At 41.6% G+C, this 20849-nt stretch overlaps 1 protein-coding gene across 1 annotated transcript in view; it reads left to right on the plus strand.

Annotated features, from left to right (window-relative positions):
• Window positions 1–3610: 3610 nt before the first annotated feature.
• The window catches only part of PCNX2 (pecanex 2), a 155450-nt gene continuing 138211 nt past the window's right edge, over window positions 3611–20849 (plus strand). The window contains exons 1-5 of the mRNA XM_064648813.1: window positions 3611–3778; window positions 9897–10096; window positions 12498–12612; window positions 14943–14979; window positions 15336–16625. Of these exons, the coding sequence (XP_064504883.1) occupies window positions 3626–3778; window positions 9897–10096; window positions 12498–12612; window positions 14943–14979; window positions 15336–16625 (1795 nt within the window). The 5' untranslated portion in view covers window positions 3611–3625. The remainder of the gene's footprint in view (window positions 3779–9896; window positions 10097–12497; window positions 12613–14942; window positions 14980–15335; window positions 16626–20849) is intronic.

Here is a 20849-nt window from a genome sequence, read left to right on the forward strand (position 1 = left end):
CCTCCCTAAGATCTTTATGGTGAACTTGCCACTGGCTGTCGCAAGAGAGGAGCCCCGAAGAGAAGATACAAGGACTCCCTGAAACAACATCTCAGCCTTGGCCATATTGATCAACATAACTGGTCTACTCTGGCCTCCAATCGGGAGGTCTGGAGACACACCATCTATAACGCTGCTGATGCCTTTGAGAACGCACGCAGGATCACTCTCGAGGAGAAAAGACAACGCAGAAAGAATCAGGTCTTGCCAATACCACCTAAGGAGTCTTTCTGCTGTGCCTTTTGCAACCGGACTTGTCTATCTCGTATTGGCCTTTTTAGCCACCAGCGCGCTTGCAGCAAATGTGGGTAGAGCCCTTCCCAGATCTTTGTTTGCGAAGCCTAGCCATGGTTTATAGTTGTATACACAAGGCAAAAATACAATTATGCTGAAAGTGACTTATTGAACCATGTTTACCAAAAAGAAAGAATGCAGAACCAGCATGTCTATCGAGTCTTCTCCCATTTCCTTTAATATAAGATTGCCTTGCAGCTATTCAGAGAGGTAATTACAAGCCTTCCCTTATCTGCATATTTGCCTTATTATAAAAGCCATAAAGTATGTTGTAATACAAGCGTTCTGCCGCACAAATTCCACCTTGTACTTTGTTATCTAATAGAATCTGCAGGAACTAATTAAGTGTGGAATGTTTTGGGTCAGACAAGGTATTGGTTGCAGTACAGTGAAATGTTTAAATATTTATTTAGAGCTATTATTCCCAAATTTGCAGTCTGAAAGACTGTTATCCATTAGCAATCACTGCACTCAGGTTAGTCTTTGTTCAGTGTTTCTTCAGCACCCAAGGCTCTAGGATCTTGATATACAGTTGCTGTTTCTGGGAGTTCCAATAATGTAAATATTGTGATCCCGAACAGTGTAAAGCGCCCTTTACTTTCCTGACGGCACCACCTAGTGGAGTTACTGGTGAGAAGACGGCAAAGCTTTTGGCTCAGTCCCTCACTGGCATCTCTCAAGAGAAAAGTGGTCCCATTTTTCATCTTTGGCACTCCTGCAACTGTATAGCTACAGTACTCGTGCATCTATATTGTGTCTGGAACACATATCCTGACCTGGAATTTACAGGAACCCTCCAAAACTGCAAGTACCATTATACCAAAAAATATTTGGTGTCAACATTATCCAAATACGAGGAAGAGTTGAAAGATTTGAGTGATGTGTGGACAAGTGGCATGGTTTAACCCTAGCCAGCCATCAACCTCCACGCAGACACTGGCTCACTTCTCCACCAGGGAGAATCAGAAGGGTAAAAGGTAGAAAACTCGTGGGTTGAAGTAAAGACAATTTAATGGAAAAGCAAAAGACACACACAAGCAAAGCACTACAAGAAGTTAATTCACTGCTTCCCATGGGCAGGAAGGTGTTCAGCCATCTCCAGGAGGGCAAGGCCTCATCATGTGTAACAGTTACTTGGGAAGACAAATGCCATCACTCCAAACATTCCCCCTTTCCTCCTTCTTCCCCCCACTTTATATACAGAGTGTGATATCATATGGTATGGAACATCCCTTTGGTCAGTTTGGGTCAGCTGTCCCAGCTATGCTCCCTCACAGGCTTCTTTTCTTTTCATTTTTTTACCTCCTCACTAGCAGAGCATGAGACACAAAAAAGTCCTCCATTTAGGATAAACACCACTTCGGAAACAGTCAAAACATCAGTGTGTTATCAACAGTATTCTCATACTGAATCCAAAACACGGCACTATACTAGCTACTGAGAAAATTAACTCTATCCCAGCCAAAAACAGGACAAGTCACCCTAATAGTATATAAGTTGCAGTAAAGCCCGCATTACCTGGGCCTTCCACACAATAACCTACATGAGTTAGAGGTCTCAAAAACCCTTTGTTTACTCATCTTTCTTTTTTTGGAGCTGTGCATGTAAATGATCTTATTCGCCAGTATACTTGTGGAAAATTAGTTCAATAGTTTCTGAAACTCAACTTTTTTTAATTATCACACATCAAAAATATTATTCAAAGCTGCATATTGCACTTGATTCAATCATTACTTGTATGAACAAACTTTGTCGCCTTTGTAATGAACCTGCAAAGGATAAAAAAAGAAAATTCACTCAACAAGGCAGAGGTTTGGGCAAGGAGGCTGTATGCCTTCTTCATACAGCCCAAGAACAGCTCAATAAACTTCACTGCTCACTGAGGTCACACCAAGCAAGTACCCTAGCCATGTGGCTGTAGGTCCTCAAGCATCTAAGGGTGCCAGTGCTGCTAAAGGATGATGCCATTCTTTCCCTGCTCCCAACTGCTTGTTCATAGTTCTGTATCATCCCTGCCATCAAACCAACACAGGCATCCAGCATGGCCACATCACCTGCAACATCAGGAAGTGAGCTGAGGTTTGTGGTTCATTATCACACAAGTACGATTGCTTAATAGCATCTTTGGTCTCTTACCTTTGTCTAAAAAATCCATGCAGAGCACAGTGGAATGGTGTGTTTGGTCCATGAAAACGGAGCCACAGTCAGGAGCAATGGATGTAAGGTGAATTTGGTGATGTTCAAGCTGCTTGGCTACCTCCATTACATACCTACATAGTTCACAAAATTGACTGCAACAAAGGTGTATACATGTGGAAAAGTCCCTAAAAGGGACTGATGAGAGACATAGAACTGAAGTTCAGAGCTATTTTCTGATGGTCAGAGGTAGGAGAGGGGGAGCACTATGTATGATCAGCTCTAGTGTTCACAGCCTAACCTTACGACCCTCCCTTCAGGGGTTTCCTTAAGGATATGCCCGTATCCTTCTGTCTCATTCTTCACTGACTTTGGCCTCCCCTGCTCAAGGCTTCCACTCAAATCCATCATTTTTTCAGCTTTGCTCTCCCGTACTTGGCACGCCTATTCTTCCCCCACCCCTCCCTTAACTCCTCACTGCGCTAATTTGAGGTCAGCTACGTGAAACTCTTGAACGAAGGCAGACTGGGTTTTACCCTGAACTCATTCTTGAAAGAAACCAAATTTTTTTTATATTATATTCCCACATCCTGCCCAAAACAGAGCTCAAGTCAACGCAAAAAGGGCAACACCAAAGTCGGGCAGAGCTCACGGATCGGAAACTCGTGATGTGTCGGGCAGGATCAGTAACCGGCGACGAGCACCCTGCGGTGGGGGTGTGGCCGGCGAGGCGCAGCCCAGCCGGCGGCCGCCGGGGCTGCCCCTTTGCCGCGCTTTTTTTGCACCTGTGCACCCCCCGTCGCGGCCGCCCGGGGCGGGACGCGGCGGTGACGGACACCCCCGCGCCAGAGCTTTCCCCCCGCCGCGGCTCGGCCCGGCCCCTGCGCGCCCCGCGGCCTCCGTGCGCTGCCCCGCGGTCCCCCAGGCCTTGCAGCGGGGCGGCGCCCCCCGGCCCGCGGCGGGGGCGAGCGGGGCGCCGTGCCCGGCGGGGAGCGGCCCGTGGCAGCGCCCTCCCGGCGGCGGCGGCGGCGCCCGGGGTGGAGCGGGCGGGATGCTCGGCGTCGCGGGGCACCATGGGAGAATCCGCGGGCGCCCGGCATGGCGGCGGCGGCGGCGGGCGGCTGAGGGGCGGCGGTGGCGGCGGCGGGGGGCGGCCATGGTGTCGCCGGCGGCGCGGCTGGTGGGGCAGGGCGTGTGGGCGGCGCTGACCGGGGGCTGGTACCACGACCCGGAGCAGGGCGCCTTCACCAACAGCTGCCACCTCTATCTGTGGCTGTTCCTGCTGACGCTGCCCATGGCCCTGCACCTGGTGAGAGCGGCTGGGGGGCGGGGGGGGCATGAGGTGGGAGCCGCGGACCCCGTCCCGCAGGCAGCAGCGGCGAGGGCGTGTGCGCTGGACAGACTATACACTGACCCCTGGGGGGCTTGAAAATGGGGCATTTTGGGCTTTACCTGAGCATTCGTGTCTAAAGGTTAACGGGGTGAGTCCACCCGGCGCGCTAGGAGAGGCCGGACCCTTAGCCCTGGAAGGAGCTGGATAGGGGTGCAGTGCTGGCCTCTGCAAGCGCTGAATGACCGTGGGGTTGTTTGTTCAATGACCGTGGGGATATTTGTTCAAAACCTCTTTTAGGGACAGGTGTTCTTTTTCCAAGTCTGCTCCAGTCTTACCTGCTGAGAAGGGTAAATAAATGGAAAAATTCAAATACCACGTAATTAACATGCCTTGCTGAATGTCACTGGTGAATCACATGGCTTTTTCTGACATGCAGCTCCCTTTGTGCAGAAATTTAAACTTTGCAAATGAATAATAACTAGAGTTTGTTTGCCGCAATTTAAAATTTATTTTCCTGAAAAGCTTGAAACTTTTGGTCTATTTTTGTGTGTTTTCTTACTTTGTGAGAAAAGCTTAAAAGTATAGTTTGCTGGATCATTGCATCTATTCTTTGATGTGTCCTTCAGTGATTACAGCTTAAGGTTGCTTCCACTGGAAGCAGTTTCCATCCATTTGGTTCTTAGAGTGACTCAACTAAATTCTTAACTAAGTTCTGTACAAATTTTCTTTGATTGGATGAAACTTCTAAATAGGTTTATTCACCCTATATGGTCAGGTATTGGCCTGATTTTCAAAAGGAAAGAGCATTTATGAATCCTTCTGCAATCCCAGTGGAAAGCAAATTTTGTATTTTTAAACATGAATTGAAATACTGTATTTTGTGGCATGGATTGCAGTGAATTCCTGTAAGGATGGCTACTGGAGGTAATGAACCAAGATAATAATATTCTTTCTTCTGATTGATAGGATCTGTTTCCTATGCAAACCAGGAAGAGTCTTGCTTAGTAGGATTTACTATCCAAGTCGTATGTGTGATTAAAAAGGAAAAAAATTGAAAGTTAACTTTTTTCCAAGTTTATGTAAGTGTGTATCTGAAAAGATATGTATTTCCTTGTGGGAAACTTCTGAACTAATGACATGGATGAAGGCTTCTTGCCAAGGGGTTGCACATAAGAACACCGGACTGTAGGTCAGAGCTAAGGTAAAACCAGGGCATTATTTAAAGGGAATGGGAGAAAATGTAACTTATCTACTGAACTCTCTTGGGCATCATCTTTGCCTGTCTAGATGGACTTGATTTTTCTGCAGAGTGGCTGACTTTCTGATGAATCATCTGGTTAAATGCAGGACTCCTGTTCTTGAGCTAACATATTGCTGTGGGAATTCTTTGTCCTTGATAAGAATAATGCATTTATTATGATGGCTGCTTGACAGTAATTATGTCCTTAAGTGTTTACTTGTTTTTAAGTGGCTTGATTTTTAAGGCTCCGTAAACTTTATGCAAGACATCTATTCTTGCCACTCAGAAACTTGAACTTGCTTTTTAACTAAAGGTTTTCTTTGGGGCATTTTGTTTATAATACTAAGTAATGTTTGGGGTAATATTTAGGTTACATACTTGACAGCATTAGTTTTGGATTCAGCTAAAGCAGTCACTGATGTTTCTTGGGCAAAGTCGAAACAGATCAGAGTACTACTTTTTAAAATTTTCCTTTGCTTGGGATAATCTTACACTTTTGTCAGAGCCAGGAAGTCTCTCTGAAACAGTTTGATTTGAATCAAATGGCAAAACTCATCCATCTGTTTTTAGATTTTTCACGCTGGCTCAGCAGAGGCGTGCTGACAGTAGCATCGAGAAGCTTAAAGTATCAAGTTGTTTCTTTTGTATGGATCAAGGATTTCTTTCTCTAGCTTTGTCAGCATAGCTTACTTTGGTACTAAAGATTCCTCTATTAGCTCCCCTGCTCCTGAAAATACAGATCTGTGTTTTCATCTCTTTCTTTTCTTTTTCATTTATCATTTGTACATTAAAATGTACGTTGGATATTATTTGGAGCACCATTACTGTTAAAATCAACTTTCAAAATTATGAGATCTCTTCTAACCCTACCATATCAACTCTCATAATAGATTGAGAATTAAAGTTATCTTATTCCACCAGACAGTCCAGAGTTCCTAGGTGTTTGCACATGAAAATAGTGATAATTATTTGTATTCAGCCACTGGGCTGAATTCAGACCCAGTAAAACACCAGTGACACAGAGAACTTTGGGAAATGCTTGTACTATAGCTTATTTTACAGTAAGCTATAGTACAAGCTTATAGTATATTGGGTGAGTCCCCAGAATGGCATACTGAGTATTTCTCTTGCCTTTTTTTGGACATGAAACCCTTGAACTTAGAGGATTGTTACTTCTTACGCATTAGATCTTCAAATCATGCTGTGATAGGAGAAGTACAACATGGCAATATAAGGGTGTGGGCACATAAATTACTCAGAGGTAAACTCTAATAAACTTGCAGTGTGTCAGCTGCTTACAGTCCCACTCGACCACGTTTTACCCCGCTCTATCTCTCTGTAGTTATCTATATATATAAATATATCTCCACAGCAGAGAGGTAGGCTAGACTGTACAGCATGTATTTATTGTGTGATAGGATGCGTACTTAGAACTGAATGTACAGCCCTGGAATGTTATTTGCTACCTGCTTTCCCGTGTTTTATACTGGGTGACAGTTGGACATCTCTTAGTACTGATTTACCTTGATTAATATATAAATATTTATCTTTGGCCCCAGTGTTATATCTCCCACTCACATCTCTGCAAAACTGATGGTAGTGGCTGACTGCATATTTGTTTGATAGGTCCCTCATTGGTGTTCTGTAGCACACCAAGACAGTGAGGACCAGGTGCAGCACCACCTTGCTTTGGATGCCTGAGGGGCTCGAACATTGGGTGGGGTACTTCTGGGTCTAATCAACTAATTTTTCAGCCCAGCTTACAAGGTGTGGTATTTTGTTCAAAGGTTGCACATAATAATAAAAAATATTAGGAAGCGCGTGCCTCAGCCACCTCTACCTTTGTGTTGCTCAAATAACATTAGTTGGCATGTGAAGAACAACGTGGCCGTTCCTCTGGGAGCATCCCCCGGGCAGGCAGAAGCCCCAAGTGAAGGTACTCCCTACACAGTCAGGTCAACTCTGTTGCGTTTGCAGTAGTAAGTTGGGCCACATTTGGAAAACACCAGCCTGCATTTCTGCCTGTGACCCCACGCTATTCTGGTGCAGGGTGCAACAACAGAAGCTACTGGAAAACAAAAAGTACATTATAGTAGAGTTTTTAATTGGGCGAGAGCAAAGAAAACTACAGCTTCCACAGAAATCTGTGGGAAGTCATGAAGCCTGCTTTCTAATGAATTTGTATTTGTGGATTTTTTTTTTCCTAGCTTCTAATAAGATGTCAGCTCAGTTGAAGCTTTTCCTGTCACTGGGGTGGCATCAAAAGGTCAGAGAGCTGTGTGGGTTCCTCTCATTAATGGAGCTGGTGTCCTGCTGTGACCTTGTCCCAGTGGGGTGTATTCTCTCAAAGTTTGCTGAATAACTTTTTTAATTCTTTGGCTACTTTCAACTGAGGGGATGGAGAGAGATGATGAATACACAGACGCATGGTGTGATTATAAAACCTTGTTTCCATAGGAAACCAGGCTAATTATAACTATAGTGCATCAAAAGTGACTCTATCATCTAATTCCTCAGTGGTCTATAACTTACTTCCTTCTTAGCGCAAGTGGATTTGATACTTTTACCTGTTTGTACCTGGGAACAACAACTGCAGTCATGCCTGATTCAGAAAATTGAGGGCTTTCCATTATCAGCTTCATCTTTCTCCTAATTCCTCATGTGGGCAGAGAGCAATCTGCTGGTTTGTACTGCTCAACTTGCCCCAAGATTCAGAATATTAAGGATGTACTGGCCTTGTTATACATTGAGGGACTTGGTATTGTGAGCATGCACAGCGTGTATGTGGGTAAAACACTGTGTATCTTGGACAGATGGGCAGGGAGACCACAGGCTGGCTCAGGGCACAGCTCCGGGAGGTCTGGTCACAAGGCAGGGATGAGGACATGCAGCACTCAGCATTTGCTAAAACTGGCCTTCTTTTCCACTTTGAAATCTAGGAGCTTCCTTTGAGTCTGTCTTGTAGCATGCTCTATGCACGCAAAGACTGCACCACTGGAAGTCTATTTTTGTTGTGTCCTCTTGACATTATTCATGTAATATTTATTAAGCTTTACGAATGTCACCTATAAAGTACTTCTTTTCTAGTGGATCATTCCGAGCTGTTATTTAATAACGAGCGGTCGATCTGTGCCTTGTAGTGTATAGTTGAAGAGATTCCTTGGAAGGTGAACAAATTCCTCTTAAACAAGTCATTACAGATAATTGGATATCATTCTTTGTGAAACCAAGCAATTTCTAACTCGTTTTGCGAAAACATTAGTCATAAACCACAAATTCTTCAACTCATACACCAAACCTTATACCCTGAGAACATGACCTTGCAAGTGGATCCTCTTTCTGGCCCGGATTCACTAGATGACTGAAGGGTATACTGAGTGTCAGTATATACGTAGTACCATGAAGTGCTCTTAACAGACTAAGCCTCAACTTGTAGAAAGTCATGTCTGTCATATTAGGGATCATTGGTAATACCTACATTCTAAATAGCTTCTCTACTTTTGTGCAATAGATTTTTTTGTATCTGAATCGGAATAGTCACAAAAAAGGATTTGCCTGAAAATTTTCACATGTACATCTTGAGGGTATGAGGTCCCACTAAGCCAAAAGTAGCATCAGAATAGCAACCCACTTGCTTGTAACAACACAGAAATGATTCAACATATTAATTTCAACATCAAGATAAATGCAGTGACTTGTTTTAAAGATGAAGTAAGCATGCCTTGTTCCCTATCCTTTACCTGTGTGGTTGGTGTGATTTATTTATGAATCTGAAAAAATGAGATTTACTTCCAAAGTAAAAAACATTCTTAAAAATTAACCTTTTAACAAATCCTCAGTATTGAAAGTCTTACTTTTTGGGGTTGGTTGGTTTGTTGTTTGGCTTTTTTGTTGTTGTTGTGCAGGGATATAGTAAAGCTCTGTTTAAAAAACCTAAAACTTGAGGAGAGATTGAATTCATTGTGAGACTGCAGCTGTGTTGTGACAATACATAAGGGTGTTCCATGACTATAATGACTAACTTTGATTATAACTGCGAGTGTTCATTGCTATGATTTGCTCTTTACTGTAAGGAAGCATTTATATATAAAAATGCTGTTATTATGTCCTGTCTGTGAAAGAACTATACAGACCGTAGTTGAACTGTAATAAATTTTAATGATTAAGAACTATGATGCTCATCGCAGATCAGCAAACAGATCACAGACAGCTGCAAATTAACAATTATCTACTTTAGAAAAATAATTCAAAGAGGTTGTGTCGTGGTTTAACCCCAGCTGGCAATTAAGCACCACACAGCCAAATGCTCACTCCTCCAGCCTAAGCCAGGGCAGGCTGCCCCTCCAAATGCATTTTATTAATTTGTTTTGACTAGTCCTGACTAATTATTTGAAATTCTTCACACCGTAAGATACATGGGAACATGTTATGAGGTGTTAGAAAAACGACATCAAACCATGGCATTTTACTGTTGAGTCATAACTGAGATTCAGGCTAAGATGACAGAATTTTTCTAAAGGGATTTCCTGTTTGTAGATAACTAATGTTTTATTTTATTTCTGTGTTTTTATAAATTCATAGTGTGGGGAAGGCTGCAGCTGCATTAACATGGGAATCCAGTATTTTAAAAATTTTTACGGTGTTTGTCAATTGTGAGATTTACTGATTTTTGATAATAAATAATAACCACAGCTAATAAAAAGAATAGATCTCGTGAAATGGTTTGAAATTTGAAGAAACTTCTAGACCTTTTTTTGTGAGCAGAACTCAATCTATATAGTGTATTTAAAAATTTTAGCAGCATCTTCTCAAAGCAAACTGTTATCATTATGTCTTTATAATTTCCTTCTGTAGGCTTTTCCAGCAAATGCAGTTACAGTTTTTGTGTACTGCAGCTTGGTGACAGTGTTCTTCACGGTGATAAAGGTGATCAGCTACCGTTTGCACCTTATGTTTGATAAAGGCGAAGTAATTCAACAAAAGCTCTCAAGACAAAATGGAAGGCAATGTAAAGAGGTTCAAAAAGGAGAAGCAGTTCAGTCCTCTAACTGTAGGTAAGCTTTTCATTGCATTGCTGGCACATTCTGTAAAATGGATGTTTGCGCTATGGTCCTGCATGGCAGAAATGTCTGTTGACTGTATGAAAACTCCTTACGGTTGTGTAGGAATGGCACTTCTAAAAACCTGCTTAGTGCTTTTATATTCCGTAGCTGAAGCCTGCTCGTGGTGAAGCAGGCAGAGCTGCACCTGATTCAGAGGTGGAGCAGCAGCCGGGTACCACGGAGGTGATAAGAAGAGACATGTACTGGAGCTGCTAAAAGATCCTGGAGAACACCCGGGAGAAGTTTTCTGGGGAAGCCTCACACGCGTGCTCTTTCCTCTTCCTGCTGTGCTTACCTTCTGGGAAGAGGCGAGGAAGTGGCACGCACCTTTTGGCAAAGAAAACACTTTAATATCACAGCTTTTGAACCCTGAGCTCACGTTGCCTTTGTGTGCTTGTAGTAACTTCCTTAGATCACACCTAGATGTGTTAATTGCTTTTCCCCCTCACGTTTTATTGTGACTGCTTGTGATGCTTTTGTGTCCTGTTCATGAGGAAAGCTAGTGCCACTTTTATTTCTCAGGGGCGTTTGGTAGGTATTTGTAGCTTCTCTGCTGAGAAGCCAAGTACTCTTTTCTGCAAATAATCAATCCAGGTTGTGATGTATTAAAGCTAAAAATAGTATTGATCTGAAGACTAGTACTGACATTTTCCAGATTTGTGTTTAAGTAGAATGTACCACTGTACACTCTTTGGAATGAATGGAGACCTCTCCTGCTGGTTTTTCAAGCCTGAGTCATACAAACAAATGAAGCTGTTAAGTGGCTTCTAGTGATCTCAGATGTTATAACAGATGTGAAAAATGCTGAATTAAGGTACATCCAGTAGTGACAGCAGCACAGAAATGTCTAAACAAAGCTTAAGCTGAGTAACTGTTAAAACTTCAAGCAAGAGCTCTGTATAAAAGAACTTAGGGTGTTTTTTGGTGTATTTGCAGTTGCTACTGCTATCTCTGTGCCAGCTAAGTAGTACCGAGATTGTTTATATACCTTTGCGCTGCTGCTTTTTGGTGTCTTTACACATGCTTATCTGTGTTATACTCCTGGCAGTGATGTTGCTGGGGATGTCAAGGTCTGACTGCATTGTGACTGTTCTGAGAAATGCCTCTTATATGTGCCACTAACCATACAAGGTTTTTATTTTAGATGGGGTTATGTCTTTCAGGCTCTGTTTTGACTAAGAAGTAGAGGTAGAATCACTTAAAACTTGCATGTTAAATCACATGACTATTCCTCCTAGATTGGTTTGTGAATGCACAACATTCCATTATTTAGTACTTGATCAGAAAATAAAGAACTTACTGTTATTTTGACTAGACAGATGACAGTTTTTTAAACAATCCCTCCTAGTTGGCAGGTTGGTTAAACAAGTTTTTGAAGCCAGTTTACTATGGAAAAAAACTTTGTGGAAAGATGATTGAAACCCCCAGATAAATAGTTTTATAGCTTGTATACAGCTGTGGAGTTTTAAAAAAAAGTTTTTTTGCAAAAAAACAACCCCACAAACAAACAGAAAAGCCCAATCCCACACTTTTTGACATTTCACTATGGTGGTTTTTTGGTTGTTTTCTTTTTAGCTGAAATTTTTTTGTGTTATGCCTGAGAAAAAGAACATTTGTAGGTTTTCATTAGTAAACTTTGTCCAAAAATACTTGCTTATATCCATGGAAAAGTTCATAGAAAATATGTGCAAAAAGAGTTAGTGGATAATGCACCCACGAAGAAAGTGATCAACAAATTGCCTTATAGCATATGAGATTAGTAATGGATATATGTTTTCTTCGCCCAAAACAGAGCAAAATCTTTGTTTTGTGGTCTAGTGATTATATTAATACACATTGTGTTGCATTTCAAGTAATTGTTTTATAGGAGGCTTGTAAATAAACAGGCAGTTAGATAATCAATATGTACACAAGGACATAAAAAGCAAAAATTGTGAAAGGAGTAAGATTTGGTTGTTATATAAGAAGCCCCAAACAGTGTTTTTTTGTGCCAATAAATCTGTGTGTGTGTCAGGCAGGCTAAATGGCATTATATATGCATAGGGAGTTTGAAGAGGTGTCATTTTATTTCTCATAGCTCTACTTCTGAAAACACCAGAATCATTTTATATTGAGGGATTTTTATTAATTTATTTTTATCAAGTTGTTATGGTAAGGAGGGAGGTGCAGAAGGGGGTTACAGTATTTTTACAGCCCTGTGCTTTTATCATTGGAGGGGAAAGGTGTGCTGTCACTTCAGTGTGCTGTGCTACTTCTTCCTATTCTGTTTCTACTCCTCAGCTACTTCCTAAAACACGCTGTGATCCACCGGGCTAAGAAGCATTGCTTTATTTTTCATTTGCTTACTTTTCAGCAATAACACGGGGGATAATGTCATCGTTGAGACCAGCCAAAATGATTCTACCCAAACAATTCACGACAGTTCGAGGGTACAGGCTCTGCACTCGCAGAACTCATCTGGAGCAATGGTTAGTATGTGGTTTTCTGTAATAGTGTCTCCACTTTGTGCAGTCTGTAGCTTACTACTCGGAGTTTTGTATTGCCAGGTACCGATCACTTGGATCGTAGGTCTGCCCCAAGGAGGAGGGGTGATTCTGTGGATCTACTAGCTATACAGCTGCTGTCAGTCAGCCTTGTCCTGAAGGTTTGGTTTTGCAGAGCTGAAACTGGCATGCATAATTCTGCCCTTCTTAAGAGGGATCTGTCTGCTCCTGCTATAGATAGCAAATAGCCTTTGTAAATATTGCCAAGAGCAACTAGTGTTTTGTGGCTGCTTTGAGAGAAGGGAGAGCTTAATGCAATCAGAGCAGCCTCTCATTGCCTCTGAAAGGATCTGCTTCTGGAGCATTAATAATTTGATTTTGTGTAACTGGACTTATGCTTATAAAATGAACCAAACATGTCTTGAGTATTTAAACGTAAAAGCACAAAAAACATTTAAATATAGGAGATGTCTACAGGAGGTTAAAAGTATATGCATGTGCATTCCATGCCATTGTCCGTGCTTTCTAAATCAATAGTGTATGAAGTGATGAAGGAGACATATGTAAATGTTATTAAAGAAAACAATAGGAAAACCTCATGAGAAGATTGAACAATTAAGTATTCAAAAAATTAAGAAACAGAATAATGCTGACTGTGTAATCTTAAACTACTCCCTATGTATACTGTGATAAAATGTTTAATTATGTGATCCCATGCTATTTTTTTCTACAGGACTCCTGCCTCAGTCAGTGCAGAGGATGGTTAGTGATCTCTGAATAAGTGGCTACTTGATACTTCATTCTGTCTTCATATTCCTCCATGCCCCCCACCTTATTCCGATTTACTACAAATTATTAAAATCTTGGTCTGAATCAGAACTATTTCCTCATTTCCTGGAGTGTTTTTACCCTTTTGTAGCATCTGTATGATTCACAGACATTAATAGTTGTTTGGGGTTTTTGATGAGGTAAAATACGTTTTCACCTTGTTTCTGTCCTAGTCCCCAGTATTCTAGTATTTGTCCATTCTGCAAACCTATTTCTTCTTGGGGTCTTATCCTAGTCTCCCACTTCCAAACATGTAGATTGGGTCTTGTCAAATGAAGTCTCTTGTTCATGCTGGCAGGATACCACCATGGAATTTTAAAAAATAATAATTATTTCCTCTTGATTTTGGTGCCTGTCAGTCAGAAGAGAGCCACATTCATTTTTCCCAGTGGCTTTAATTTCTCATTATGCACTTAGGCTGTTGAATTTAGACTCCTGACATATTCCTCTGGAGTACTGTGTTTAGTTTTGAGCTCCCCAGTTAGTTCCCCTGGACACTGAACTGCTGATGAGAAACCAGCAGAAGCCACCAAGCTGATTGAAGAATGAGGTACATGATGTATGAGGACAGGCAAATGGGATGATTTAGCAATTATAAGGCTAAAACTGTTTGTAAAACTAGAAGAAGAGCTTACTGATATCTTTAACTTTCCAATGGTAAGATACACAGAAGATTGAGCACACTCTTCTTGGAGGTGCCCAGTGACAGGATAAGAAAGAGTGGCTGCAACCTGCAGCCGGGGAAAGCTACAGTCAGGTTAATTAGATTTAATGTCTTTTGTGTGTACTTGTTTTCTTGTTTGTTGGGGTTTTTTTTTTCCCTACTGAGAGAGTGGTCAAATACTGGAAGAGGTTTTCCAGAGAAGTTGTGAAATCTCCATCTTTGGAGATTTTCAAGACTCTGTTGGAGATGGCCCTGAGCAACCTGCTCAAAGTGTACCCGCTTTGAGTGTGTGTGTGTGGCAGAGGGGATTCTGACTAAATGACCTCCAAGGCTTCCTTGGAATCTGAATGATTCTATAATAATTTAATGTCTCTGTCCTCTAGTTTTTTTCCTCTAGAAATTGTTACCAAGGACTAGACACCAAACTTTTCATTCTAGTGCTTTCGAAACATATAGCTGGGGAAGTGGAACAGATGAACACATTCTATTCATTAATGACTAAAAAAAAAAATGTATCTGGATTAGGCACTACAAAATTATTTTCTTAAAAGAAAAAGAGATCTTTCTATTCCTCCCCCTCCCCAAGCATCACACACAGTTGCAATGATGCAATTTGGAGCATGACTGTTCTAGAACCATCTCCCTCACCCACCCCTTGCATTTTGTGAAAGGTACATGTTCAAATTTCAGTGATGTTAAGCAATGTGCCAGTGCTGTAATCAACCTTTGATTAGATAGCTGTTGCATTGATAGTTGGTTTTTTCCGCAGCAGAATGTAATAAACACCCATGCTAACCTTGTATGTTTCCTTTTATTTTTCTAGGAGCTGCCAACACGGGAAACTATTGAAGATCTTAGAGGTATCTTAAAGGTTTTATAAATCCCTTAAACCATTGTTCACTCATTGCTTGACACAAAAGGAGATAATTCTGTAAAACATTTTGGTTTTGATACTAGCTGCTTCTTGAGCTATTTTGATTATTTAAGTTAAATAGACATGCTGCTGCCCTTGTCCTGACCTGGAAGGGTCCCAGCTTGCTTTTATAGTATTACTTATGTAGCTAGCAAAAAGCTCCTTGCTTAGGAACGGTTTTAAGCAGCTACATGATCTGTGCTTTCTTTCCTCTGGATCAGATTTTGCTACCTAAAGAGCATACTTCAATGATGCACAGTGTTCATGTTTTTGAGACCTAACTCCCATATGTTTTCTAATTAGGTGTTATGGTATTAGAAGACCAGGCTGCACCACCAGTTTCGTCTACCTCACCCTGTATCAAAGTAGATATATTACCTGTTTATACAACCTCCACTTCAGGTGCCACCACATCAGCAATAGTGACAAAACCAGCTGCTATGGAAACACTTTCTGGTAATGAAATAAATGAAAAAGGAGTGAACGAACAGTCATGTGGACAGCATGGATCCCAAGATATTCTTGTGGACAGAGATGGAGCTAAAAACTTCTCCAATATTTCTTCATCGCAAGGTGATATTTTAAGGACTGGAGTTTCTTCAGAGCCATGGGACAGTGAAAATTCAGTTATTTCAGACCATATGAGTAATCCTAAAAGCTACAAAAGAGAGAAATTGCCAGATGGATCACCACAGACAGGCTTTACCAGTAACTGCCCACAGTGCAATGCCATTGCAACCAAAGATCACGAGCACATGGAAAGTTCTTGCAATGCCAGTAATACCAATGAGGACCTTGATTGCTCAGACAGTGAGACTGCTGTTGCACTTGTGGACAACTCACTTCCTGGAGACCAGCTATGTGAGCCCATTAAAATTGTCATCACAATGAGTACTACACCAAACACCACCCTCAGCGACTTACCAGGATCTGTCCACTTAAAGGCTCTGGAAACAGAGGAAACAAGCTCAGCCCTTGATTCTGATGTAGTTAGAGCAGGTTGGCCAAGTCAGCAAACTAGTGAGCAGCTCAGAATCCCCGTTATCACTTTTGACCTGTCTGATGACAGTAAAGGTAAGGCTTGCCCAGAACTTAGTGAAAGCGAAAGAACTCCAGAAATGTTAAGGGCAGAGCTGTCATCCAATCAGTGCTCTGGCTACGAATCGGGTGATGCAGTAAAGGAGCACAGCAACCTAGCAAATACACCTTTAGGAACTAACACTCGTTCGGAGCCAAATCAGGAAAATGCTTCGGAAAATGTCCAGACTGTAGATTTAACTTCTAAGGAAGACCTGCACAACCTAGACCCGCAGTCCTGTAGAACTGCTCATGAAAAGAGGCACATGCGGGTGTTGAGTGTAGACAGTGGGACAGATGTGCTTTTAAGTAAGAATTTCGTGGATGTATCTGACAAGGAAAAGACCTTACCAACTTCTAAATCAGATCTAGAAGCTAAAGAAGGACAGATGCCCAATGAATCTAACTTTCTAGAATTTGTCTCCCTCTTGGAATCCATTAATACCTCAAAGATGAAGACATCTAATCAATCCAGTGTCAAAACGGAGACGACAAAGGAAAATGGGCTTGTTGGAGGTATTATGCATGGCTTACAATTCTTTTGGAAAAAGGATGTTGTGACTAGTTAGATTATTTATAGGCCCTTAGTTGGCCATCTGCAGTAGGGCAAATTCTCAGAGGAAGACTGGTTTTGCTAATAGGATCAGGGTAGGATTGGACATGGTGGGACAAAGTGATTTAGTGAAAGTGTGATAGTGTCAGATGCAGTTCTTTCATATTTTTATTTTCTGAAGAGATTTTCCTTTGGGAAATGTAATAATAAGCTTAGTAGGTGTCCAGTATGTATCTAGTATTCTGTACTAGAATAGTGCGCCTGGATTGTTGGAATACCACAAGTATCTTGCAAAAGTGTGTATAGCTATAGCATTACACCTGCCCTTGCCCATCTTACCAGGTGCACGTTGAATAGTTGTCTGTGTGTGCCTCTAAGTATGTAGAAAGCTGGGATTGTGACTGGTGATGGTTCAACTTTCAGGTAACACATATGTGCACACAATGCAGATATGCCTAAACTTCCTGCATGGTTGTGGGTCGCTTATAACTAAAAAAAAAAAAAAAAAATCATGTATTTGTTCTCAATAGGTAAGAGTTTTGATTTTCAGTTACTTTAAATTAAACTATTTGGGGTTTAAGGAGGAAACTTTGGTGGGTGTTTTCAGTGAAAGCCACTAGTATTTTAATGAAAAATAGTATATTCCCATGCAAGTTCCCAATTAATTAAAGGGCTTTACTTTAAAACATAAAAAAAATATCAACCAGCTAATTAAAAAACCTATATATGGTACAATTTATACCTCTTGTATAGAAATATCTGGTTTTAATCAGAATTCTCATTGTTATCACTGAACTCTGTGGCCCCTTTCTGTTAGGAAGGACTATTTCTTGTAGTGTCTCTAGCAGCTCTCTAGGCAAAATTAGTAGGAGCATTTAATGAGGATGTGAGATGCAGTGTAGTGAAGGCACATGCAGTCTCGGGGTATTTGCCAAGTGACCAGCAAGATCAGTTTAGAAGATCTGGGCCAAAGTGAAGTAAGACAACCTGTATTTTCCCCTTCTCCAAAATGTTTGGTTTACATTAGATCCTATAATAAGCTGTTTTAAGACAGCCTAAGAGTATGCCATTTCAATACCTAATTTGCCTGGGAGGTAAGAAACTTAATGGTGCCCAGAAGAACAGTTTGGTATTCCTATTTTACCTGCTCCGTGCTCTCCTGGCTTGTTCCTGGAAGAACCTTCCATTACATGAAAAACCAGCTAACTTAAAAGTTTGTCAACTTTTTTAAAAAACTAATGTGAAATCTGTACTTTTATGTTGTTGAAAAAACACAGGTAGACTTACCTTCTCATGTGTCATTTTCCTTTAGATTTCATACACCTTTCACTGTGCCTTTACTAAAGTCTGCCCTCTTGTCTGTCCTATCCAGTGCATTAGACCCTTATCGCATTCCATCTTTCACTTGTGTCCATTTTTCTTCCACTTTATGTTTCCAGTTCTGTGCTTTTCCTTCTCTGTTCATCCCTTCTCAGTTTAGCCACTCCCCTCCTGTGCATTCTCCTTATTTGCCTTCCTCTTCATAATGGTTCTCTCTCATCTTTTCCTGTTTTCTTCCTAGCAATCCACACTGTTGCTTTTTCAGGCTTTTCCACTCTGTTGAGCCTGCCTAAAGCTGTTGCCTCCCCACAGCTTGCATTCAGTTTTCCTGTACTCACCCTCCTCTCCATGCCCCAGTCAAATTTTGCTCCTCCTAGACTTGATGCCTCTCTTCTGGTCTATCTTAGCCATCTCTCACGCCCTCTCAGACTGTTTATTCTTCAGAGCAGTTTCTGTCCCGCTCTGTTGAGTTTATCAGCCTGCCTAGCTGGCTCCAGTCTATTCTCTATGGTTGCCCATATATGCTGAGCAAGCCTTGCTTGTAACCGGAGCCCTGCTGAGCCCAGAGAGCCCTGATGTGTCCCTGGGTTGCAGGGTCACCTGTCTGTGCATGCAGCATGCTGCAGCATGCAGCAATATGAGGGGTGTAGCAAGTAGATTGTGATTTTTTTTGCTGTTCCTCCATCATAAAACAGGAGCATTTACACAATAATTTTACTTCTGTGTGGTGTGACTTCGCTAGAAAATGATAATCAAAGTTCAGAGGAAGGTTTAAATAAAAAAAAGAAAGCATGCAGCTAATCTGCAAAGGGCTTTCAGACATGTATCCTTGGATAATATGAGCAGGCAAGGTTGCTGCATAAAAGAAAGCAATGTGCAATCAAAATAAGTCAGACTCAGATTCCATAGTGACCAGAGAAACCCAACTCTAAACCCCAAACTTTATTAATATATGTGTAGTTATTGTGCTTTAGATCTGGGAAACAAGATTCTTCTTGTTGAAATATGAGATCCTGAGGAAACAGTAGGATTCTGCTCTTCCCTTAAACCAAGCTCTTACTTAGTGATTTGAACTGAATTTCATAGAATCATAGAATGGTTTGGGTTGAAAGGGACCTTAAAGATAATCTAGTTCCAAACCCCTGCCATGGTCAGGGACACCTTCCGCTAGGCCAGGGTGCTCTAAGGCCTGGCCTTGGACACGTTCAGGGATTGGGCAGCTTCTCTGGGCAGGCTGTTCCAGTGCCTCACCACCCTCACAGCAGATAATTTCTTCCTAACATCTAATCTAAATCTTCCCGTATTCCTATTTTCTTAAGTCTGTGCTTTTGTGAGATGGTGAAGCTGAGCTGCATACATGTGTAATTAAGCGTCCCTGCTTGTTTCCAGTGTGGACCCCACAAGAGTCACCCTGGAGCAGGAATGGGACTGGGAAGGGGGTGCCCTGCAGGAGCAGAGGTGGTGTCTGTGACTCATGCACCTTGGACTGGTGCTGTGGGAAAAAAGAGGCTCAATCTGAACTTGAGCTTGGGAGAGGTAGTTCAAAGGCAGTTATTTTTAAGAGCAAGTAGGCTTTGTTTTCTAGCCTAGTCAGAACGTGGTGTTTGCTAAAATAAATTACTGTCATTACTGAGAGCTTCCCCACAGCAAGACTGAATTTTAGGAATAAGAAAGCCTTTAATTTGTTTACAACTTTGCAATTGCAAATATGCTTTAACAAAATAGCATCTTGGAACAGATCTGAATAAACATTATTCCCACATTAGAGTGGTTGTTCAAAAAAAAAAAGTGTGTGAATACAGAGCAAGTCAAGCTATGCACCAGTTGTTTTGAGGGAGGAAGTTGGTTTTTTTTGTTTTTTTGTTCTTTTAGCCTTGCAAACTGTCTAATTGGCAAAAGCTAAAAATAGATGTCTGGTCCAAATGAGCATGAAATGCACCCCACAAAGGTGTTTATTAGGCAATGTGAAAAACTTGGCAAATTCCTGGAAAGCTGTATACTCAGAGCTGTGCATAGGAAAGTTTGTATTTTGCATAATTTGGAGAAGGTGGGGAAATTTGCTCATCGGAACAGTCTTGCAAGTAAGTGAATGTTGTGGATGGGTCTTTGTTATAGGTGGTCCCTCACAGAACTTTTGAGTTCTGTGGAAACAGAAAAGTTACTCTCCTGACCATGTAAGCCTTCGCTGGTAGACAGCTTGGTAAAATGCAGTACAGGAAAATTAAAGTCTTGCTTTATTTTGCTTGGGATGCCAGATTTAATGTGTTAAAATATAGGACATAAAATATCCAAGAGCTCTTCTGTAGCCATTCCGCCTCTTCTAGACGGTGAGAAAGTACCACTGATACTGTTGCTAAAAATCACTTTCAGACCAGTGTCCTTTCAGTTTTGAACCCAATTCGTACCACCCACGTAATGAAAGTGTGTTGAAGGGCAACTGTAAATTTTCCTCGATCTTTGAGAAGTGTGAGGAAAGCTGGGTCTATTGGCTGTTCTGGGTCCCTCTGATGTATCTTCAGTTAAGAAAGAGCAGTTGTGCATTAGACTTATGGAGGGCAAAACCTCCTGTATGTCCCCTCTGGCACAGCTGGCTTGTAATCTAGGACAGGCAATATTATCATCCAGGGAGCAAAGCCTGCCGTGGGAGTGGTGGGGACTGGTGCAGGAGACACTAAACCAGGACTGCATGACCTGAATTTAGATGTTTTTCAGGCTCTTTTTAGAAAAGGTACTCGTCATTCTGGGCAGAGCACAAACCACAACTTTGAGTGAGTTGTTCTGGATCCCAAGCAATTACCCTTCTCCTATAAAAAAGTAAAACATACTCCTGTGGATATTTTTAGACTCCTCCTTTTTTTTTTTTTTTC

Source organism: Pseudopipra pipra, chromosome 3, assembly GCF_036250125.1.
Source record: "Pseudopipra pipra isolate bDixPip1 chromosome 3, bDixPip1.hap1, whole genome shotgun sequence".
NCBI classification, from domain to species: Eukaryota; Metazoa; Chordata; class Aves; order Passeriformes; family Pipridae; genus Pseudopipra; species Pseudopipra pipra.